Raw genomic sequence first — 17,858 nt, forward strand, 5'->3', positions numbered from 1 at the left:
CTCTCCCTCCCTCCCCCTCTTTCACTTTCTCTAAAAATCAATGGAAAAAAACATCCTCAGGTAAGGATTAACAACAACAATAACAACAAAAATATATGTCAGCTGGGTTGGTTTCTCCTGAGGCACCGTCTCTCTCCTTGGTTTCCAAATGGCCATCTTCTCATTGGTCCTCACATGGCCTTTCCCTCTGTGTGTGTGCATCCCTGTTGTGCACTACATTTCTTCTTCTTATAAGGACACTGATCAGATTGGACTATGGCCCCACCCTTATGACCTCATTTAACTTAATTATCTTTTTAAAGACTATCTGCAAATAGTCACATTGGGGGGTGAGGGCTTCAACAGATGAATTTTGGAGGGATACAATTATTCCATAACATACCTAACATTATGATACAAAGTATAAAACCAGATATGAAAATCTAGATGTGAAAGAAAGGGAAAGGGGGGGAAGGGGGGAAGAAGGAAAGGAAAGGAAAAAAGGAAAGAAGGGTAGAAGAAGGGAAGAAAAAAGAAAAAGATTTTTCATCCTATCTAATAAAGAGGGAATATGCTAATTGACTGCCATGCCCTCAAGGGTGGCAGGCGTGCAGCACAACCAGGCCCGCCCCCATGCGGGTTCAGCCGCTCCTTGCACCTGCCTCCAGAGTACCCCAGACCCCACAGCCCCCCCAGCTGCTCAGGGCCAGCCCAAGGCACAGGCAAGCCTTGGATGGCGGCTACTCAGTCACCCAAGGCCACCCGAGGTAATCAGGTAACCAGGGCTGGCCGAGGCTTGCACTGCTGGCAGTGGCAGCAACAGAGGTGTGATAGGGATGTTGCCTTCCCCTGATTGCCAGGTTGCCTCCTGCCCCGAATGTTCCCAGACTGTGAGAGGGGGCAGGCTCAGGAACCACCCACTCCAGTGCATGAATTTTCATGCACCAGGCCTCTAGTTTTAAATACAATAGAAAGACTAATTATCTAGGAAATAAATTTTAGAACTGCTATCTTTCGGTTTGCTTCTTTTATCAATTTTGAAGTAAAAATCTAGTTTCCAATGTCATGCCTATATTTTAATTGTATGTATTTGCACCATCATTCCGTTAAAACAAAGTTTTAATTTCTGGCAGTTGATTCTTCCCATAACTGGGCTGCCTCATTTAATTTCTTCTGTGAGTTTTAAGTTCAATTCCTGGTGTAAAGGGATATTCCTCAGGGCCTGCTAACTTTTTCTCAACCAAGGCAACCAGCTGGCCTCTACAGGAACTTAATTTCCACCTATTTTAAGTCATAATAACATCATCCACCTGCATCAGTTGGGGGTTGAATTCACCTCCAAATAAAATAAACCTGAAATGTTGGTATTTAAACAAGACACAGGGTTGCTTTTCTCCCACCGCAGTAAAGAGCCTGGAGGAGCCGGCATCTTCCTACCTCCTACTAGCTCAACATCTCGTGTGTTTGCATGGCTACTGCCTTTGTTGTAAACTTTCATGTGGCCTGAGATATTTACTTCCTCATCACCTACTCTGAGTATCTTACCACTTCATATTACTATCAGTGATTCCTAGAAAACTAAACCTAATACTGCCACTCCCTTTAAGAAAAACTCTCCTGGTGTTTCTCTATTATTTTAGGATAAACACAGAGTCCTGCGTGTGTGGTGTGGCTCAGCGGTTGAGCATCAACCTTTGAACCAGGAGGTCATGGTTCAATTCCTGGTCAGGGCACATGCCTAGGTTTCAGGCTTGATCCCCAGTGTGGGTTGTGCAGGAGACAATGATTCACTCTTGTCCTTGATGTTTCTTTCTCTCTCTCTCCCTCTCTCTCTTCTTCTCTGAAATCAATATCTATACTAATAAAAGGGTGATATGCAAATTGGTCACGATGACAACTGAAGAGCAGGTTGTGTGGGGCGACAAGTGTTAGCAAGAGACGACCAAATGACTGACCAGCAGGCTGTGTGGGGCAACCAGGTTGGTGAGGGGCAGGGAGGATGGGGGCAGCACTGAGGGATGATCTGGCTGGCATGGAGGCAGATAGGGGTGATCAGGCAGGCAGGCAGGTGAGCAGTTAGGAGTCCCAGATTATGAGAAGGATGTCCGACTTCCAGTTTCAGCTCAGCCAGAAGTCAGACATCCTTCAAGGGGTCCTGGATTGGAGAGGATCCAGGCTGGGCTGAGGGGACCCCTCTCTCCCATACACAAATTTCATGCACCAGGCCTCCATTGCAATATCTTCCCTGCACACATCCTGAACACCTCAGTGCTCGCTAAGCAAGATGTGGTTCTTGGTACCTTCGTAGCTCTAGGTGTTTTGATGTAATAATCCACCTCTTCCTTTATCAGTTGCAAAACAGTTGAAAAATAGAAATTGGAGTCAGCTACCGATTAAAATAACTTTTTTATTTATTTTAGTTTTTCTAGGAAAGCTGGATTGGTTGCACAGCCAGAATTAGGATGGTTATTTCCCTACCCCAACCCAAGTTTAGACACTGAGACTTTCATGAGGAGAAAGTCAGTCTACAAAGCAAACCGTTGACATTGGTTCAGCTGAACATAACTTAAAATTCTAACATTAGTATCTTAGATCCTAAAGAAGTAAGCATTTCAGAGCTGGTGTAAAATTCACAGCACCCGTGTTCTTGAGAATGTATTCTCTACCAAGCTTAGCGCTCAGCTTCCATCCTTAGGTTTGGGCCCACGGGTCCATCACAGGGTCCAAGATGGTTACTGGGGCTCCAGCCATTTCATCGACATTCTAGGCAGCAGGACAGAGGGTTGTAAGGAACCTTCCAGAAGTTCCATTTAGATATCATTGGCCAGACTGTTCTACATCGTTAGCCCAACTTCGAGAAAGGCTAGAAAAGAGAGAGTCTTATCCTGAACAGTAATATGTCCATCCCAAAACTGGTATTCCACTACTAAGAATAAAGAGGGGAAAATTGGTGTTTTGATGGCCATGGTCTTGGTCTCCCTGCCCCCTCTGAGCTGAGAGCCCAAGAGTGGGACCCAGTTTTGTTATGTCCCAGAACAGCAGCCGCGGGAGAGAATGAATCCAAAGAAAGCCAAGAGGGGTCAAGTGCACACACCCAGTGCTCTTTCCCAAAACTCGACAATTAGGTAACCCCAGCTTCTCCTGTGGAGAGGAGCAAGTACAGGTAGTGAGAGGGATGTTCTTGGAATATTCCTGGAATGTGGTCCCTCATTGGGAGTGAAGCAAAAACTCACTAATGGAACGTGAGGGCAGGGAGCAAGGGTTACCCTAACTGTGCCTTCCCCAGCCTCTCCTGCTGGGCTTATGCTGCCTTACCTAGTACCCCTACTGTAGAAGCCAATTCATCCTCCAACTCCAAGCTCAATGTCACCTTTCTATGGCCCGCATTCCCACCCACACACAGGCCTCATTCTTGCAATTAGCATGTTCAGACTAAAAAGATAACACTTCTGTGCTATTAGAATGCTTATTTCTATGACTGTGTCTCCTTCTCTCACTCCCATGCATATTCTAAGCGATTCAAGTTTTATCCCCTTTTCATGCCCTGCTTTGCTGTAATGCAATGATGATGGAAAAGTGCTTATGAAGACATGTGCCCGCCAAGGTGGCATTTGTCTAGTGACGATGCTGCACACCTGCTCATCCTACCCTCACTGGTTTGGTTCAGTGGATAGAGCATCGGCCTGCAAACTGAAAGAGTCCCAGGTTCAATTCCAGTTGAGGGCACATGCCCGGGTTGTTGGCTCGATCCCCAGTAGGGGGGGTGCAAGAGGCAGCCAATCAATGATTCCCTCTCATTATTGATGTTTCTATCTCTCTCTCCTTCCCACTCCTTTCCTCTCTGAAGTCAATAAAATTTTTTAATAAAAATAAGAATTAATTTGCCCAGTTTAAAACCTGTTGGAATTTCCCTGGGGAACAGAATGGTCCAGTGGGTTAATGCTGATCAGAAAGGGGTAACCCCGGAAGGACACCACCATACTGCATTCGGCTCTCAGCAGGTCTGAGCTGGTTGAGGCAAGTACAGGCTTCTCCTAACACTTTTTTGTACCATAAAAAGTGAGACTTCCTGTACCTGGTGGCTGGTTGGTTGGTCGGAAGGAGGAAACAGATTGCCTGTCAGAGGAGCCTGGAGAGATGCAGTGTTGCTGGTCACTCCCCTTCTGAAGGGTGAATGGCGCTGTAGTGGTTAAAGCACAAGCTTTAGAGTCAGACCTGCAATGAGCCCCTGCTCTCCCACTGAACCCCCAGAGGAATTTTGGAAAACTGCAGAACCCATCACACATTTACAGCTGCCATCTACAGGTTTTCCTCCCCTAATTTAATTACCTCCTGCAAGGACTACTGTTTATTGTAAATAGCCTATAATATATTTTATCAAAGTACAGAGCCCAAAATTTAGCTCAGATTCTAAGACAATGTCCATTATATAAGCTAATTGCCAAAAATATCCCTCACTGTCTCACCCATCGAGCTAATCAGACTTAACTCCTCATCAGAGAGGAAGACAATCTTCATTTGCAATTCACATGAACATACGGAAGTACCAACGCCCCACACTTCTGACCTCTGACTCTGAGATGCACAGAGGCCAGTGGACAGGAGAGGGTCAAAGCCTGGCCCTGAGTCTGTTTAGTTGACATAAAGCCCTGCTCCTCAGAGACCTTCCCTCAGGAGTGAGCCTTTCTCTTTTTTAAATGTTTTAATTGATTTCAGAGAGGAAGGGAGAGGGAAAAAGAGAAACATCAATGATAATAGAGAATCATTGATTCGCTGCCTCCTGCACACCCCCTACTGGGAATCAAGCCTGCAACCCAGGCATGGGCCGTAACTGGGAGTTGGAACCGTGACCTCCTGGTTCATAGGTCCATGCTCAACCATTGAGCCACACCAGCAGGGTGCAGGAGCAAGTCTTTCCCAATTATCTCTAGATTATTTGTATCCCAGGCCCACGCTCCTTCAAAGGCTTGAGGTAGATGGTAAATGTCATTCCTTTGTAAAGAGGCAGGAAACAACTGTGAGGGGGGAGAGGAGAGCTGGAGACCTCAGACTCCTGGCACTTTCTCAGCCCAGTCGATTTTGGGGAGACGTGTACGTGCAACGTGATAATCTGAAAGCTGGCTCTCCCAAGAAATTATGCAAATTGTCCTAGATACTTGAACCACTGTTCTGAGTCTTTAGTATCCTCATATGTAAAATGCAATAGTACCTACTTTGAAAGACATTTCAGAAGAATACATAAAGGCATCTATGCAAAGAAAGCCCGTAATGAAGTTCTGGGTGCAGAATGAGTACCCACTTTGTGCTCGCTGTTGTTATGGTTGTTGTTGTTGTTCTTCGACCCCTCTGCTTGCTAACAGGGACATTTCTCATTGGATTAAGTAATCCTCGGGCCCGTCCCTAACATTTGTGCCCGCAGCCCATATATCCAAGCTCTGTCCACACACCTGCAACTAGCAGCCCCTTTGGCCACTTTTGAGTCTGGAACCTACATCTGGTGGCACATTTCACTCTCAGAAGGTCGCACTTGGGTAAGAAGCCCTCACATAGCTCGGAGGTTGTCTGGGCAGGAAATTCAGGATTCTGACTTTCTGGAACTTGCTCTGCAAGGGGTTGGATATAAGTCTGCTGGGCATATGTCCCTGGCCCAATAGATTTCTTGCCCATAGAGTAAGTCAGGAGCTACATAAAGCACAAGCCCAGCGCAGCGACCCCTCCTGCATGGGTCTAAAGCCCTTACCTCATGGATGTTGTTATAAATCAACTGGCTCATGTGTGTGGATGTGTTTTAAATGTAAGACTTCAGTGTTATCTTGACAGCCTTTATGATCCCAAATTCCGTTAAAGTCAACCCCCTTGAACCAACGAATGGAAACCACAGACAAAGACCAGTTGGTAACCAGACCTTGCGGGAGGTGCTCGGGGCCGGAAGCGAACGCCTTGTCTTTGGTTCCAGGCCCCGGCTTCCAGGCCTCGGGATACAACTTCAACACCTACGACTGGAGGAGCTCGAAGCAGCGAGGGAGCCTGTCCCCGGTCACCAAGCCCCGGAGCCAGACTTACCCAGACGTGGGGCTGAGTAACGAAGACTGGGACCGCTCCACGGTCAGCGGGTAAGGCTTCTCCCCCGGGGCCCTGTCCCGGCTGCTTTGTGTTGGGCGGCGGGGGGCGGGGGGGGGGGGGGGGGGGAGAGGGGAGGTCTGAACCTCTCTATTCCCGTTGGCACATGTTTGCAGCATTGGCTTCTGGAAGCTGCTAGAATGGCCATGCTGGCCTCGTGGCAGGATTCTACACTTGTGTCTGCCCAGTGGGAGCCAGGCCACCGCCACCACCTCACAGCAGAGCAAGCGCTGTGCCCCCTGAAGAAAACAGCAGCACGAGGGGGAAATCTACTTCTAAAAACCGTGGCCTCACTCTGTGATGTAATGTGAATATCTGTGTTTTCCGATGTCTCGACCCACAGGTTGAGAACCGCTAGCAGGGTCGTCTAAGACGATTGGAAAACACAGATATTGATATTACTATTCATAACAGTAGCAAAATTACAGTTATAAAGTAGCAACGAAAATAGTTTTGTGGTTGGGGGTCACCACAACATGAGGAACTGTATTAAAGGGTCTCAGCATCAGAAAGGTTGAGAACCACTGATGTAAAAGGTAGTTTCACGTCAATTTTTATTTTTTAAAAACATACACCTAGGGCCCCATATTTTTTGCTAAGACATATTTTAGCATTGTGTCCCTTACCAAAATACTTGAAGGAAATTTATAAAAAAAATGATAGCACTTACTCGATCTGTACCAGTGATTTTCAACCCTTTGCATCTTGTGGCACACATCAATTAATTCCTTGGCACACCAAAAAATATATTTTTGCCGATCAGACAAAAAAAAAAAAAAAAGGTGTCATTTTGATTTTATTCACACCAGACGGCTATGGTTGTGTTGGCTGTTGAAATTTGTCAACCTAAGGAAAAAGAGGTCAGTGCCCCTGATTAAATAGGGTTAAGAATTCTTGCAGCAGACTGGTTGAAAATCAGTGACCTACGCTGTGTTTACCGTAGGGTGGGAAACCATTTTCTCTCTTAGAGAAAAGTCTGACTTCTTCCCCTGCAGCATCGTAGCTGAAAGATATTCCTACACAAGCACCACGTTAATGCAGTTCTTGGGGCAGTGGCCAAGAGCACGCTGAAGTTCAGTGAGCAAGACCAGGGGCCTCCTTTCATTCTAGCCTTTCCTGAAGGGCCTCACGCCCAGCCAGCTCTATTTGGAAGCCGCAGTTAGAAGAAAGCCAAACCCAAAATGCATCTGGGTTTTTTGCGTGTGTGAGATGAAGGAGTGAGATTCTGGATACAGGAGAAAAAAAATCTAGCAGCATCGTCGTCGTAACCAAGGCTGTGTCTTTTGGTGACAGTTTCACGGGGGCTCCGGACGGCGCGGAGGCGGAGCAGGAGGAGAACTTCTGGTCCCAGGCGCTGGAGGATCTGGAGACCTGCGGGCAGTCGGGGATCCTGCGAGAGCTTGAGGTAGACTCGGCCCTGCTCCTTACTTTGACTGTTTCTACATTCATTATTTTTGGTCCTTCTGAGTTGGCATTTATCACGCCAGTGCATTTAAAAAGCTTTAACCCCTTTCCACAGGAGAAAGCCGACAGGCGTGTGTCTTTGAGAAACATGACTCTCTTGGTAGCTACCCTTTCTGTTTATATTTTTTGCTTGTGAAGCTGCCTCCCCTGCCCTCCTTGCCTTCCGGAAAGCAATTTGATTTGATACAATGCCGTTAAAAATATGTTGATTTCCCCATTTTCACCCTCCGCCTCCCCCCACCTGAGCTGACTGACTTGTGGCTTCTGCCATTGCTCCCTGCTAACCCTGACTGTCCCTGTTTGCCACCGAGTCGCTAAGGAGGCAGCTCCGCCTCCCAGCAAGGGGCGCATCTCATTCCCTGAGTCGCTTTAGAAAGGTTTCTTTGGCATGTTTTCATTTGTACCCGATACCAAAATTAATTTGATCGTGAAGCGGAACATAAGAGGAAATTGTATTGTCTTCTCTTTTGTCCTTTCAAATAGATGGCGACGCAGCTGGTGCAAAAAGGCCAGTCTGTGGGTTAAGCAGCCAGAATGCCACGCAGTGTTTTGCTGCTCATTGCAAATTCTGACCCCACATTAATTTAGTGTGCACGTGAGGAGTCCCGGCGAGATGGAGTGTCTAGCTGAGCTCCTGCCGAAGTCCTTTAATCAAAGCCATGAATTTGCTGACGTATTCACGCTTCGGTCTGGGAAGTCCTGGGCTATTTCCTTTTATGTTCTTTTAAATTTCCTAAGCTGTAAAAAAAAAAAAAATAAAGTGGCAAAAGTTTCATTTTTATTTTGATGTCATACGAGGTCCCCATAAGGAATGTGAATGGCAAAACTGGGTGGAACTCTTGCAGTTTTAAAATGATGACTCATCTTTCTATTATTTTGCTTCTCAGTTGCATGTGTGGATATTTTGTGTGAATCTGCAAAGAGAATTGTAAACAAAAATATTAATTTGAATTTATAAATACCATAGTATTACCTGGCATGAATTTCAGCTTCCGAGCATGGCTAAAGGATCTGGAGATGGATAATCTGTTAAAACTTGAATATATTAAAACGGTAGCAATTAATTCCTTTTCATGCAACTCTCCAAAAGTGCAGAATGCTTAAGCGTCAGCTGGCTTATTTAAACTTGACCACTTCCTAAAGGGGCCCGAACTGAGAGACGAGCTCAGTTCACAATTCCTGAACATGCTCCTGCTTTTGTAAGCATGTCTTTGCTCACGTGCCTTTTACATTTGGATGCTTTTTTTATAGAAGCAACTATCCTTCTAATATTCTATTATATCAGGTAAAATGCAAATGATGTAAAACACAGTATGTGTTTTTCACACCAAAATTGAGTGATCTAATGAAAACAACAACCATCAGCATAAAAGTTATACTGTACCAGCCTGCCAGTCTCCTGTAATGTAGTTGCAGGCAGGTGTGGCTTTTGAAATTAGAAATCCAGAAGAGAAATGGGCTGAGTTTATCAGCCAAAGAGAAATTAAAGTCCTCAACTAGAAAGGATGATTGGCAAACCACAAAGAAGAGTCTTATTTACACTTTTATCACAAAAACACATTCATTTATTAGTTTAAATAAACTCTGATCCCTTATCCCTTAATTGCAAACCCTAATTATGCCAAAAAATAAATAAATAAATAAATAATATTTGAGCTGGGTTCAGGCATATAAAATTTATTTCCACTGCAAAAGTTAAAATGCAGCCGAAGCCGGTTTGGCTCAGTGGTAGAGCGTCGGTCTGCGGACTGAAAGGTCCTGGGTTCGATTCCGGTCAAGGGCATGTACCTTGGTTGCGGGCACATCCCCGGTAAGGGGAATGCAAGAGGCAGCTGGTCGATGTTTCTCTCTCATCGACATTCCTAGCTCTCTATCTCTCTCCCTTCCTCTCTGTAAAAAATCAATAAAATATATTTAAAAGAAAAAAAAAGTTAAAATGCAGCCCTAACCAGTTTGGCTCAGTGGATAAAATGTCGACCTGTGGACTCAATGATCCCAGGTTCGATTCTGATCAAGCGCATGTACCTTGGTTGAGGGCACATTCCCAATAGGGAGTATGCAGGAGGCAGCTGATTGATGTTTTTCTCTCATCAATATTTCTAACTCACTCTCCATCTCCCTTCCTCTCTGTAAAAAACCAATAAAATATATTTTAAAAAGTTAAAATGCACTATAACTGTAACAAATGAAGATTAACTAAGTTGAAGTGACAATTGAAATGAAAAGAAAAATTATACTAGTCATTTTCCCCATTGTTAGCAATAATTTAGGTTCAACTTAAAAAATGTATAGTTTTAACAAAAGAGAAAAATTCTAACTAAGACTTTGGACAAGTTACTTAATATGTATTATCAGATATATCTCTTTCTTTAAAATACAGGTTTATAATGAAAGAATACTTATATAGCACTTACTAAAGATCCAATAGAAATGAATTATTTTTGCCATTTATTTGATTAATGAACACTGCTTTTACTTTTTGTCTAATACAGAAAGAAGGTTTAAACGTCAGATAGAGAACTCTTTTGAACATATCTCTTCTAAGTTGTTTGTACATACCAGCTATCTCACTGATAATGTAGAAAAGAGGAAATTATAATTGTAAATTATGAGTTATGCAAAATAAAAAAGGTGTTAAATAACTCTTGGAGCCCAAACAAATCCTAGAAAATGTAAAATATTTTTTTAACTTTTTATTGTAGTTCATGTGTTTGTGTTTTGTTATATTGCTTCAGAGATGTCACTGACTCAATTGAAGTTCATTTTAAACAAAGCAAGCCAAGCCATCAACTTGAACTAAAGACCTTTTGAGAATGTGTCCTTGGTCCCGTCAGAACCCTTTTTAGACCAGTTTGTAACTTCTGCATGACTAAGTCTTATCAAAACAAACTTATTTCCCAGTTGCAGTGATTAAGTATTTTATTTCCAACATGTTTTCTGTTGATCCCACGAAAAAAATGAATGTAAAAAATTAGATGTTAATAAAAGCAAATAACTAGTCTAAGTAGGCAAAACCAATAATAGGTAGGTGGTCCCCACAGCCAGAGAGCTGTCTGCTACAGTAGATTAAACATTAAAAAAAATGATACATGTGAAGTGCCATAAAATAAAAGGATGTCCCAGGATATTCATAAAGCTGGTCACTAAAAAGTTTTATTTGGAAAGGAATATATCTGAAATAAACCAAAATATGGATAATTCATACTGGTTTAAATATTTGGGTTTAATCAACTAAAAAGGTCAGTTTTATATGTTTCAACCTAATATTTGGCTGTGAAGCTTCACACCTTGGTTGTCAAGAATAAAATCTGGAGTCAGATTGCTAAGGTTGCAATCCAAGACAACCAAGTGGGCAAGTTGCTTAACCTATCCAGGCATCCCTGGCCTTAACTAAAATGGGAAGGTATAATAATTAAATGATATTCTAGATACACACACGTATATAAGTGGTATTCAGCACATGTTAATGTTCAGTGACCAGAAAGGTTTTATTACATTTACTTTTTCAAAATTATGATTTAAAAACTGATGTAGTTAGGATATTAGTAAGATTATTTTCTTATTTCCTTTTTAAAAAAATATATTTTATTGATTTTTTTACAGAGAGGAAGAGAGAGGGATAGAGAATTAGAAACATCAATGAGAGAGAATCATTGATCAGCTGTGTCTTGCACACCCCCTACTGGGGATGGGCCTACAACCAAGGTACATGCCCTTAATGGGAATTGAACCCGGGACCTTTCAATCTGCTCTATCCACTGAGCCAAACTGTTTTCGGCTCTTATTTCCTTTTCAACAGAGATGTAGATATGTGCACAAGAGCACTAAAATTTGTCTGCCATGCAAAGATCTTGTTGGAGGTATATTTATAGTTGGATACCAGGTGAATTTGGAATTATAAAACCTTAGATAAAAATGAAAACTCTACCCACTTTGTAGCGTTTCCTCCTGATCTATAATTTTAGGTAATGTCCTTGGCTCATTTACTACCTATGTTGCCTGGGGTAAGTCACCCTCGTTGGGCCTCAGTTTCCTCAACTGTAAATTAGGAGGAGGAATAGTGTTTCTTTCATAAAGTTGTTGTGAGGCTTCAATGGGTGAATACATTCAAAGGACTCAACAGGTTACACTTCTGTTGCTTTTGGCATCAGTGTTCCTATAAACCACTGCGTGGAGCTGCAGCCAGTGACACAGCATATGGAACCGGTTTTCTGTTCCCTGGATTTCCGGCAGATTCACCAATTTTGCTTTACCTTCCTATAGCCATCGTTGGGAGGAACACAGGCATATTTTCAGAATTTCAGCATCCTCCCAACGCGAGAAAGGGGCATCCCCACACGATACTGGTTTCAAGGGCTCTTTTTGTTCCCCTCTGTGACTCAGTCATTTTGGGGAGCTAATCTTCCAGGCTTGCTATTCCTGGTGTATTCCGTAGAGAATGTATTTGAAACTGAAACTGGTAACGTCCCAATTCACTGGTAAAACCCAATCCAGGTGCCACAGCTTCTGCACAAGGGCTGAATCCAAGTAGCGTAATAAATCATTCCTCTTTAACCTCTCAGGATCTCACACAAAGGTCATTTCTAAGAAACAAATGATGTGGAGACCTAGCTGATCTAGAAGCTTCTGGGCCAGTGGCCAAAGGAAAGACAATAGGCAAGGGGCTTCGAGTAGGAGCTCTTGTTCTTGTACCCATAGCTCTGTTTTAGCCATTGTTTTTCCCAGGTGGGACCAGAGGCAGCATTGCAAGTAGAGGCGGCCTGGTCTCCAATGAGAAGTTCTTAGCTCATTTCTGCAAGACACACTGAAGGTCGCCTCATGAATCCCATCCTTAGAGCCCACTCAGTGGAAAGTTAATGCTTAAAATGTAGTTTACAGTAAGCAAATGTTAGAGCTTTTCAATTTGCCTCAGAACTGCCAGGGGTGGTATCTGATTAAATAAACCCAGCAGCTTAAGTACTTAAATTGGATTTGAGATGCGCATTACAAATGGCACTTACAAAGCATTTTTTCCCAGATTTTCATACTTCGGTGACTTTATCCATCCTTCAGTCTTTGGTTATGCCCTGAAGACACTGTCTTTTGACTGGGCAGAGGCAGAAATGTGCTTAATGTTGAGCAACCAAACCCTTCCCTTCCTTCGTCCATGGCTTAATTGTTTCTGAAAATTGTCAATGCCGCAGGCAACAATCATGTCGGGGAGCACGATGAGTTTGAATCACGAGGCCCCAACACCTCGCAGTCAGCTGGGGCGACAGGCCAGCTTCCAGGAACGGAGCAGCCCGCGGCCACACTATAGCCAAACAACTCGGAGCAACACCCTGCCCTCGGAGGTGGGCAGGAAGTCTGTCCCCCTGAGGAAAATGAAACAAGATATAAAGGAGATCATGTCCCCAACTCCGGTGGAGCTGCATAAGGTCAGGAAGCTTTCTTCTCTTCCCTTGGGGTCACACTTAGTAGCCATTGTGCATAGCCTGATGCAAGCAGGATAATGACCTTGCACTTGGTCTCAGCCAGGGAAGGAAGCCAGGGCTTAAAGGTAGATCGGCAGAGACTTTGCTTGTTTTTCCAACATTTCAAGCAATGAATTAATAAAAAAAAAAAAAAAAAAAAAAAAAAAAACGTGTTTGTGGCCAAAATCTTCTCATGAAAGTTCAAGACTCCAGTGTCATGTGGAGCTTTGATGATTGGTCTATTATTCCAGATTCATGGGGAAGGGCAGGAAGGATTTTCCTAAATGTATATGCTCCTAGCTTGACTCAAAAGGGGCTTCTGGTGTAATGTAAGGGAAGGCTTACTCCTTAATTTCGGACTTATGGGTAGCTGGCTACATTACTTGAGGGACATGAAGTTTTCTTCAAGAGGATTTAGATGTCTTGGGTTTGGAAAGGGTAAGCCTGGTGATGTTCCATCTCTGCTACGATAGTTGCCTCTCTGTACTTCATGGAAGAAAACTCACAATGGCACACGGAGCTGAACTTGAGCGGCCGGCAGAGTTTAAGGCGAATGTGAGTGGCAGTGTTTGTGGAACAGAGTAATCCAGGTGACTCTGGTTTTCCTTTGTAGAACTAATGCTTGTTTTTGTTAATACAGAAGGATACTTACACTCTCACTCTGTTTTTCTTGAGAACCAAGACCCTCTCTGTAGTCAATAATCTAGTAACTAGAGATTATTTTACCCAGAAGAGCAAATACATGTCAGATTAAAAGGTGACAGGCCAGCCACTCCTTTTTTTGCTCTAAAGACATCAGTTTTCCTAACCACCTCTTAAAAGTAGCTATTTCTTTTACAGCCGACAGAGCATATGGTGAAAGAAAGGACTTTGTGGAAAGTTGGGTTCTGAACTTGGCGTTCCATTCGCTTAAAGAATCTTGTTGCGAATCCCCAGCAAGCACATAGTCTAATGGGGAGACATTCTGGGAGACGGCGGGAAGACGGTGGGATAGGGTCAATGATAGAAGCAAGACTGGGCTGCCTTAGAGGACAGAGGGAGACCCTTCCCACTACAGGGGAATAGGAAAGCTTCCTAGGAGCAGGTATTGCCTCTGCAGGAAAGTGGAGCTTGGGGAAGTGAAGAGTGGGAAGCATTCTAAGTACAGAAAAGAGCATGTGCAAAGGATGTCAAGACTATGATGTGCTGAGAAGATGAGAATATTCCAACATATCACCTCAGCCTTGAATTGAAGCCTGTGCCTTATGAGGAACTGCAGAACTTTACAGAAAAGCAAAGGAGTTTCTGACATGTCCTAACACACTGAGGACAGCACCATTAGGAGGCTGAAGGCCTCACCGTCTTCAATTGCAGAAGCTGCATAGTCAGTGCTAATTCTGCTGCGTCAAGAAGAGGGCTGGCCCCTCCTAATCCCCTCCCCTCTTGCCCTCTTCTCTAAATCTCCGTGCCCAGGCAGAGGAGAGCAATCTCTGACTCACCGCCCTCAGCATCGAGAGAAAGGACATCACTATGTATGGAGCGCCTACTGTGTGCTGCATGTCACCGGTGTATACCCCTCCCACTAGCCCTCCTGAGCAGATATTTCCTGTCCCCATCTATACAGGTAAATAGCGAGTACAAAACAGTCACTTCTCTTCTGGAGTGAAGCAGCCTCCTCCCTGCAAAAGTATCAATAGCCCAGCCATACCAAAGGCCGGTCTCCCCTCCCCTTCTACACTGGCTGCACTTAGCACAGATGTGATGGTGACTTTGATGTGCAGATGGTTACAGGTGAGGTTAAAACATGGCTGTGCTGAAAACAGATCCTGTTAAAAGTTTTTCATGCAGTGCGTGGCCAGGTAGGACTGGCTGAAACTGCGACGGTTGTGGATCAGGAGGCCGTGCTGTCACAGACACGGGTGGGCCAGCTTAACCCAATCAATGCGCTTTGCTTCAGTGCATTTCCCTCATAGCTAAGGAATGACTAGGGAGACTAGGAGGAAAGTGGGTGCAAACAATGAGAGTCCGATGAAACTCAACAAACTGAGAGACAAACCCATGCTCTGCTCTGCTGTACGAAGACCTTACTCCTCCATCACCAGGAGATGGGCTGCTCTTCCTTTTGTCCTCCTTCTCTTCCTTAGACCTTCAGAAGTCCTGGGTGATTTTGTCCATTTCACATCATTTCCTGTGTCTCAGGCTCCACCAGGTCCTGGCAGGTCTTCCTTGAAGTTGTCCGGTTGTCCATCTTTCTCATGAGCCCAAATCGCTAGCCATCCTTCCTGACACTGGAGAACAAACAGAACTGAAGCCTCACTTCCCGTGTGGGTGGGGAGGAAGTTGAAGCTGGACTGATGGCTTAGTGTTTTGTTGGGGGGAGGCAGGGTGGAGGTCCCTTGGAGTGATACTCAGGTCCCCTTAGCCCACCGCCTGTCAGACTGTCCTGGCTGAGTCACACAGTCTGGAATCATTTTATCTCACATGTTGGCACACACATACACCACATTCACATATGAATGAGTCCAAATTTTTACACTGACATCTTCTATTTCTTGTTTATTTTTTCTTAAATGTGATCGCAAGAATCTGATTTTCAGGCTTCTTAATAGGTCACAACCAAAAGTTTGCAGGCTGCAGCCCTAGATAATCGTTTGGCGTGTGACCCTCCGCTGACCTTTTCTGGATGGCATGGGGTGCTTGTTCAAATGCAGGCTCCTAGTCTCCACCCAGACTTAGCATTTTCTGGGAGGTCAGGCCAATAATCTCCCCTTTCGCAACCTCATGAGTGGATTCTATTGTGCCCTAAAGATTGAGCATCATTCCCTTAGGTGTTGCTAACTACTCTTGTTTCGGTGAAATCCCAGGCAGCAACTGGATGATGAGGTAAAGAGATGAGGTTGCATCTTTGGCCTGGACCTTCTGAGTTTTATCTTTAAAATGAATTCTGGTTTGTCCTGCAGCTTATCGCAGATTCTTCCTCTTTGCAAGTAAGGTGCCTGGGATCTTCGCTATAGTTTATTGATGACCCTTCTTTCCCTCCTGAAGTGTGAATAGCCTTTGGTGTCCACTTAATCCATTTCTGAGATGAAGTCCAGCTTCACTTCTTTGCACAGTTTAAGACCCAAAAAATTCCAGTAGAGTAGAAAGTTCCCCACATTCAGAGCATTTGGACTTTTTAAAATCATATTGACATTTCCTGTGCTCTGTCATGCATGTTTTTCAATGAAATTACATGTCTTATTTGTAAGCAACTATTTTTATTATTTCACTTTGCAGAAATATTTATTTCCAGCATCTGCCTTTACTGGCAGCTTCTGGTGGCATTTGTGTCACTAGGATGTGGCTTATTTCTTGCGGCTGTGTTTGCTGCCAGCAACTTGCCCAGCCAGTGCGCTCTGCATTGTCCACGTGTTTGAGAGTTTGGAGAAGGGACCTTGTTCTTCCTGAGAGTACAGGGATTTACTCCTCGAAGGATGCCATTCTTGTCATTTTATGGCAGCTTCTTCCGCAGCCCACTCCCTGACAGGAGCCGGCTCAGCCCTGGGCGGGAATGTGAAATGGAAATTCATGCTGTTTATCAGCCACAGGCCTCTTCCTCACCAAGTATCCATCCAGAGTTGGTGCCCAGATCAAAGGAGCCCTCACACCAGGCCTTCTCTGATAGCTAGTGTAGTATCGTCTTACTGTGGAAGTCACGAAAAACTAAAACTACAGACTGGGTGTCTGAGCCTTTTCTTTTGCCTGCCCCTATGCTAGACCAGCTTCTCCTCCTTCAGGCGAGGAGTGATGACTGAGGGAGCACGAGGGAGGCTTGGTCCCAGTCTGACAGTCCTCAGCTGCCTCACTTCCCAGATCCTCAGTTAGCAAAGGGACAGCTCATTATCGGGAGAAGAGTCTTCACAAACAGTATTTTCCCTGGGGGAGTTGCCATCCTTCAGATCTCGCCAAAGCCATACACTGTTACAACCCCAGAACATGAGGTCTCCTCAGGATTTCAGACTTACAGGAGATTCAGCCAGCTGCCTCAGAGCCCCCCAAGGCGGGGATGTGGGCCAGAAGACCTGCTCCAAAAACAAATGGGGGATGTCTAGTTACCCAACACCACATCAGCACATTCCCGCCCTATGAAACCAGGGCAGCTAAGTGTCTGAATGTGTTGAGGGAACATGGATTGTAGAATAAGGGTTGGAATTCAGGTTGTACGTTTTATATAACGGATTATCCAACCCTGACAGTCCTCAGGATGTGTCATTTAGGTCAGCTTCCCTTGTCTATGCTCCTGTTAAAACAACTTTTCAAAATGTGAAAAACATAATTCATATGCAAGTGATTGGCTTGAATAATATATGCCACATACATACACATTAGGGGCCCAGTGCACAAATTTGTGCACCTTGAAAGGCACTGTGAGCCACGAGGCTATAGTGGGCACAAAGACGGGTCTCAGCCCATCCTCCACACCCCCACCTCGTCCCTCCTGCCACAGCCCCACTCCCACTACCGCCACTCTCATATGCTGACTGTGCCAGCTCCTCTTGCACCTGCTGATGACACGGAGCAATTAGGGCTGACACCAGCAACAGGTGCAAACAGGGCCAGCACCATCAGTGGGTTTGAGTGGCAGCTGATGTCCTGATCACCCCTCAGGAGCAGGTGCAGGTGGAGAAGCCCTTAGGGGTGATCAAGACCGGCACCAGGCACCAACAGCAGTGGTTCCAGCTCCAACTGTGGGTGTGAGTGGGACCAGCACTGGTAGTGGGTGCAAGCAGGGCCATTGCTGACAGTGGGTACAAGAGGCAGCTGCCAGCCCCAATTTCTCCCCAGGAGCAGGGGGAGGTAGAGAAGTCCTGAGGGGCAATCAGG

General features: G+C 44.8%; 1 protein-coding gene across 21 annotated transcripts in view; it reads left to right on the forward strand.

Annotated features, from left to right (window-relative positions):
* Positions 1-17,858, forward strand: part of GRIP1 (glutamate receptor interacting protein 1) — a 658,304-nt gene that overhangs the window by 625,031 nt on the left and 15,415 nt on the right. For 11 of the 21 annotated variants that reach the window (XM_084877568.1, XM_084877570.1, XM_084877559.1 and 8 more), the window contains 3 exons: positions 5,936-6,092; positions 7,393-7,504; positions 12,747-12,980. In XM_084877568.1, the coding sequence (XP_084733694.1) occupies positions 5,936-6,092; positions 7,393-7,504; positions 12,747-12,980 (503 nt within the window). Of the gene's footprint in view, positions 1-5,935; positions 6,093-7,392; positions 7,505-7,618; positions 7,664-12,746; positions 12,981-17,858 lie in introns of all 21 variants that reach the window. The other 10 variants (XM_084877571.1, XM_084877557.1, XM_084877553.1 and 7 more) reach the window with 1 other exon arrangement.

This window comes from Pipistrellus hanaki, assembly GCF_964339955.1.
Source record: "Pipistrellus hanaki genome assembly, chromosome: 3".
In the NCBI taxonomy this organism is placed as follows: domain Eukaryota; kingdom Metazoa; phylum Chordata; class Mammalia; order Chiroptera; family Vespertilionidae; genus Pipistrellus; species Pipistrellus hanaki.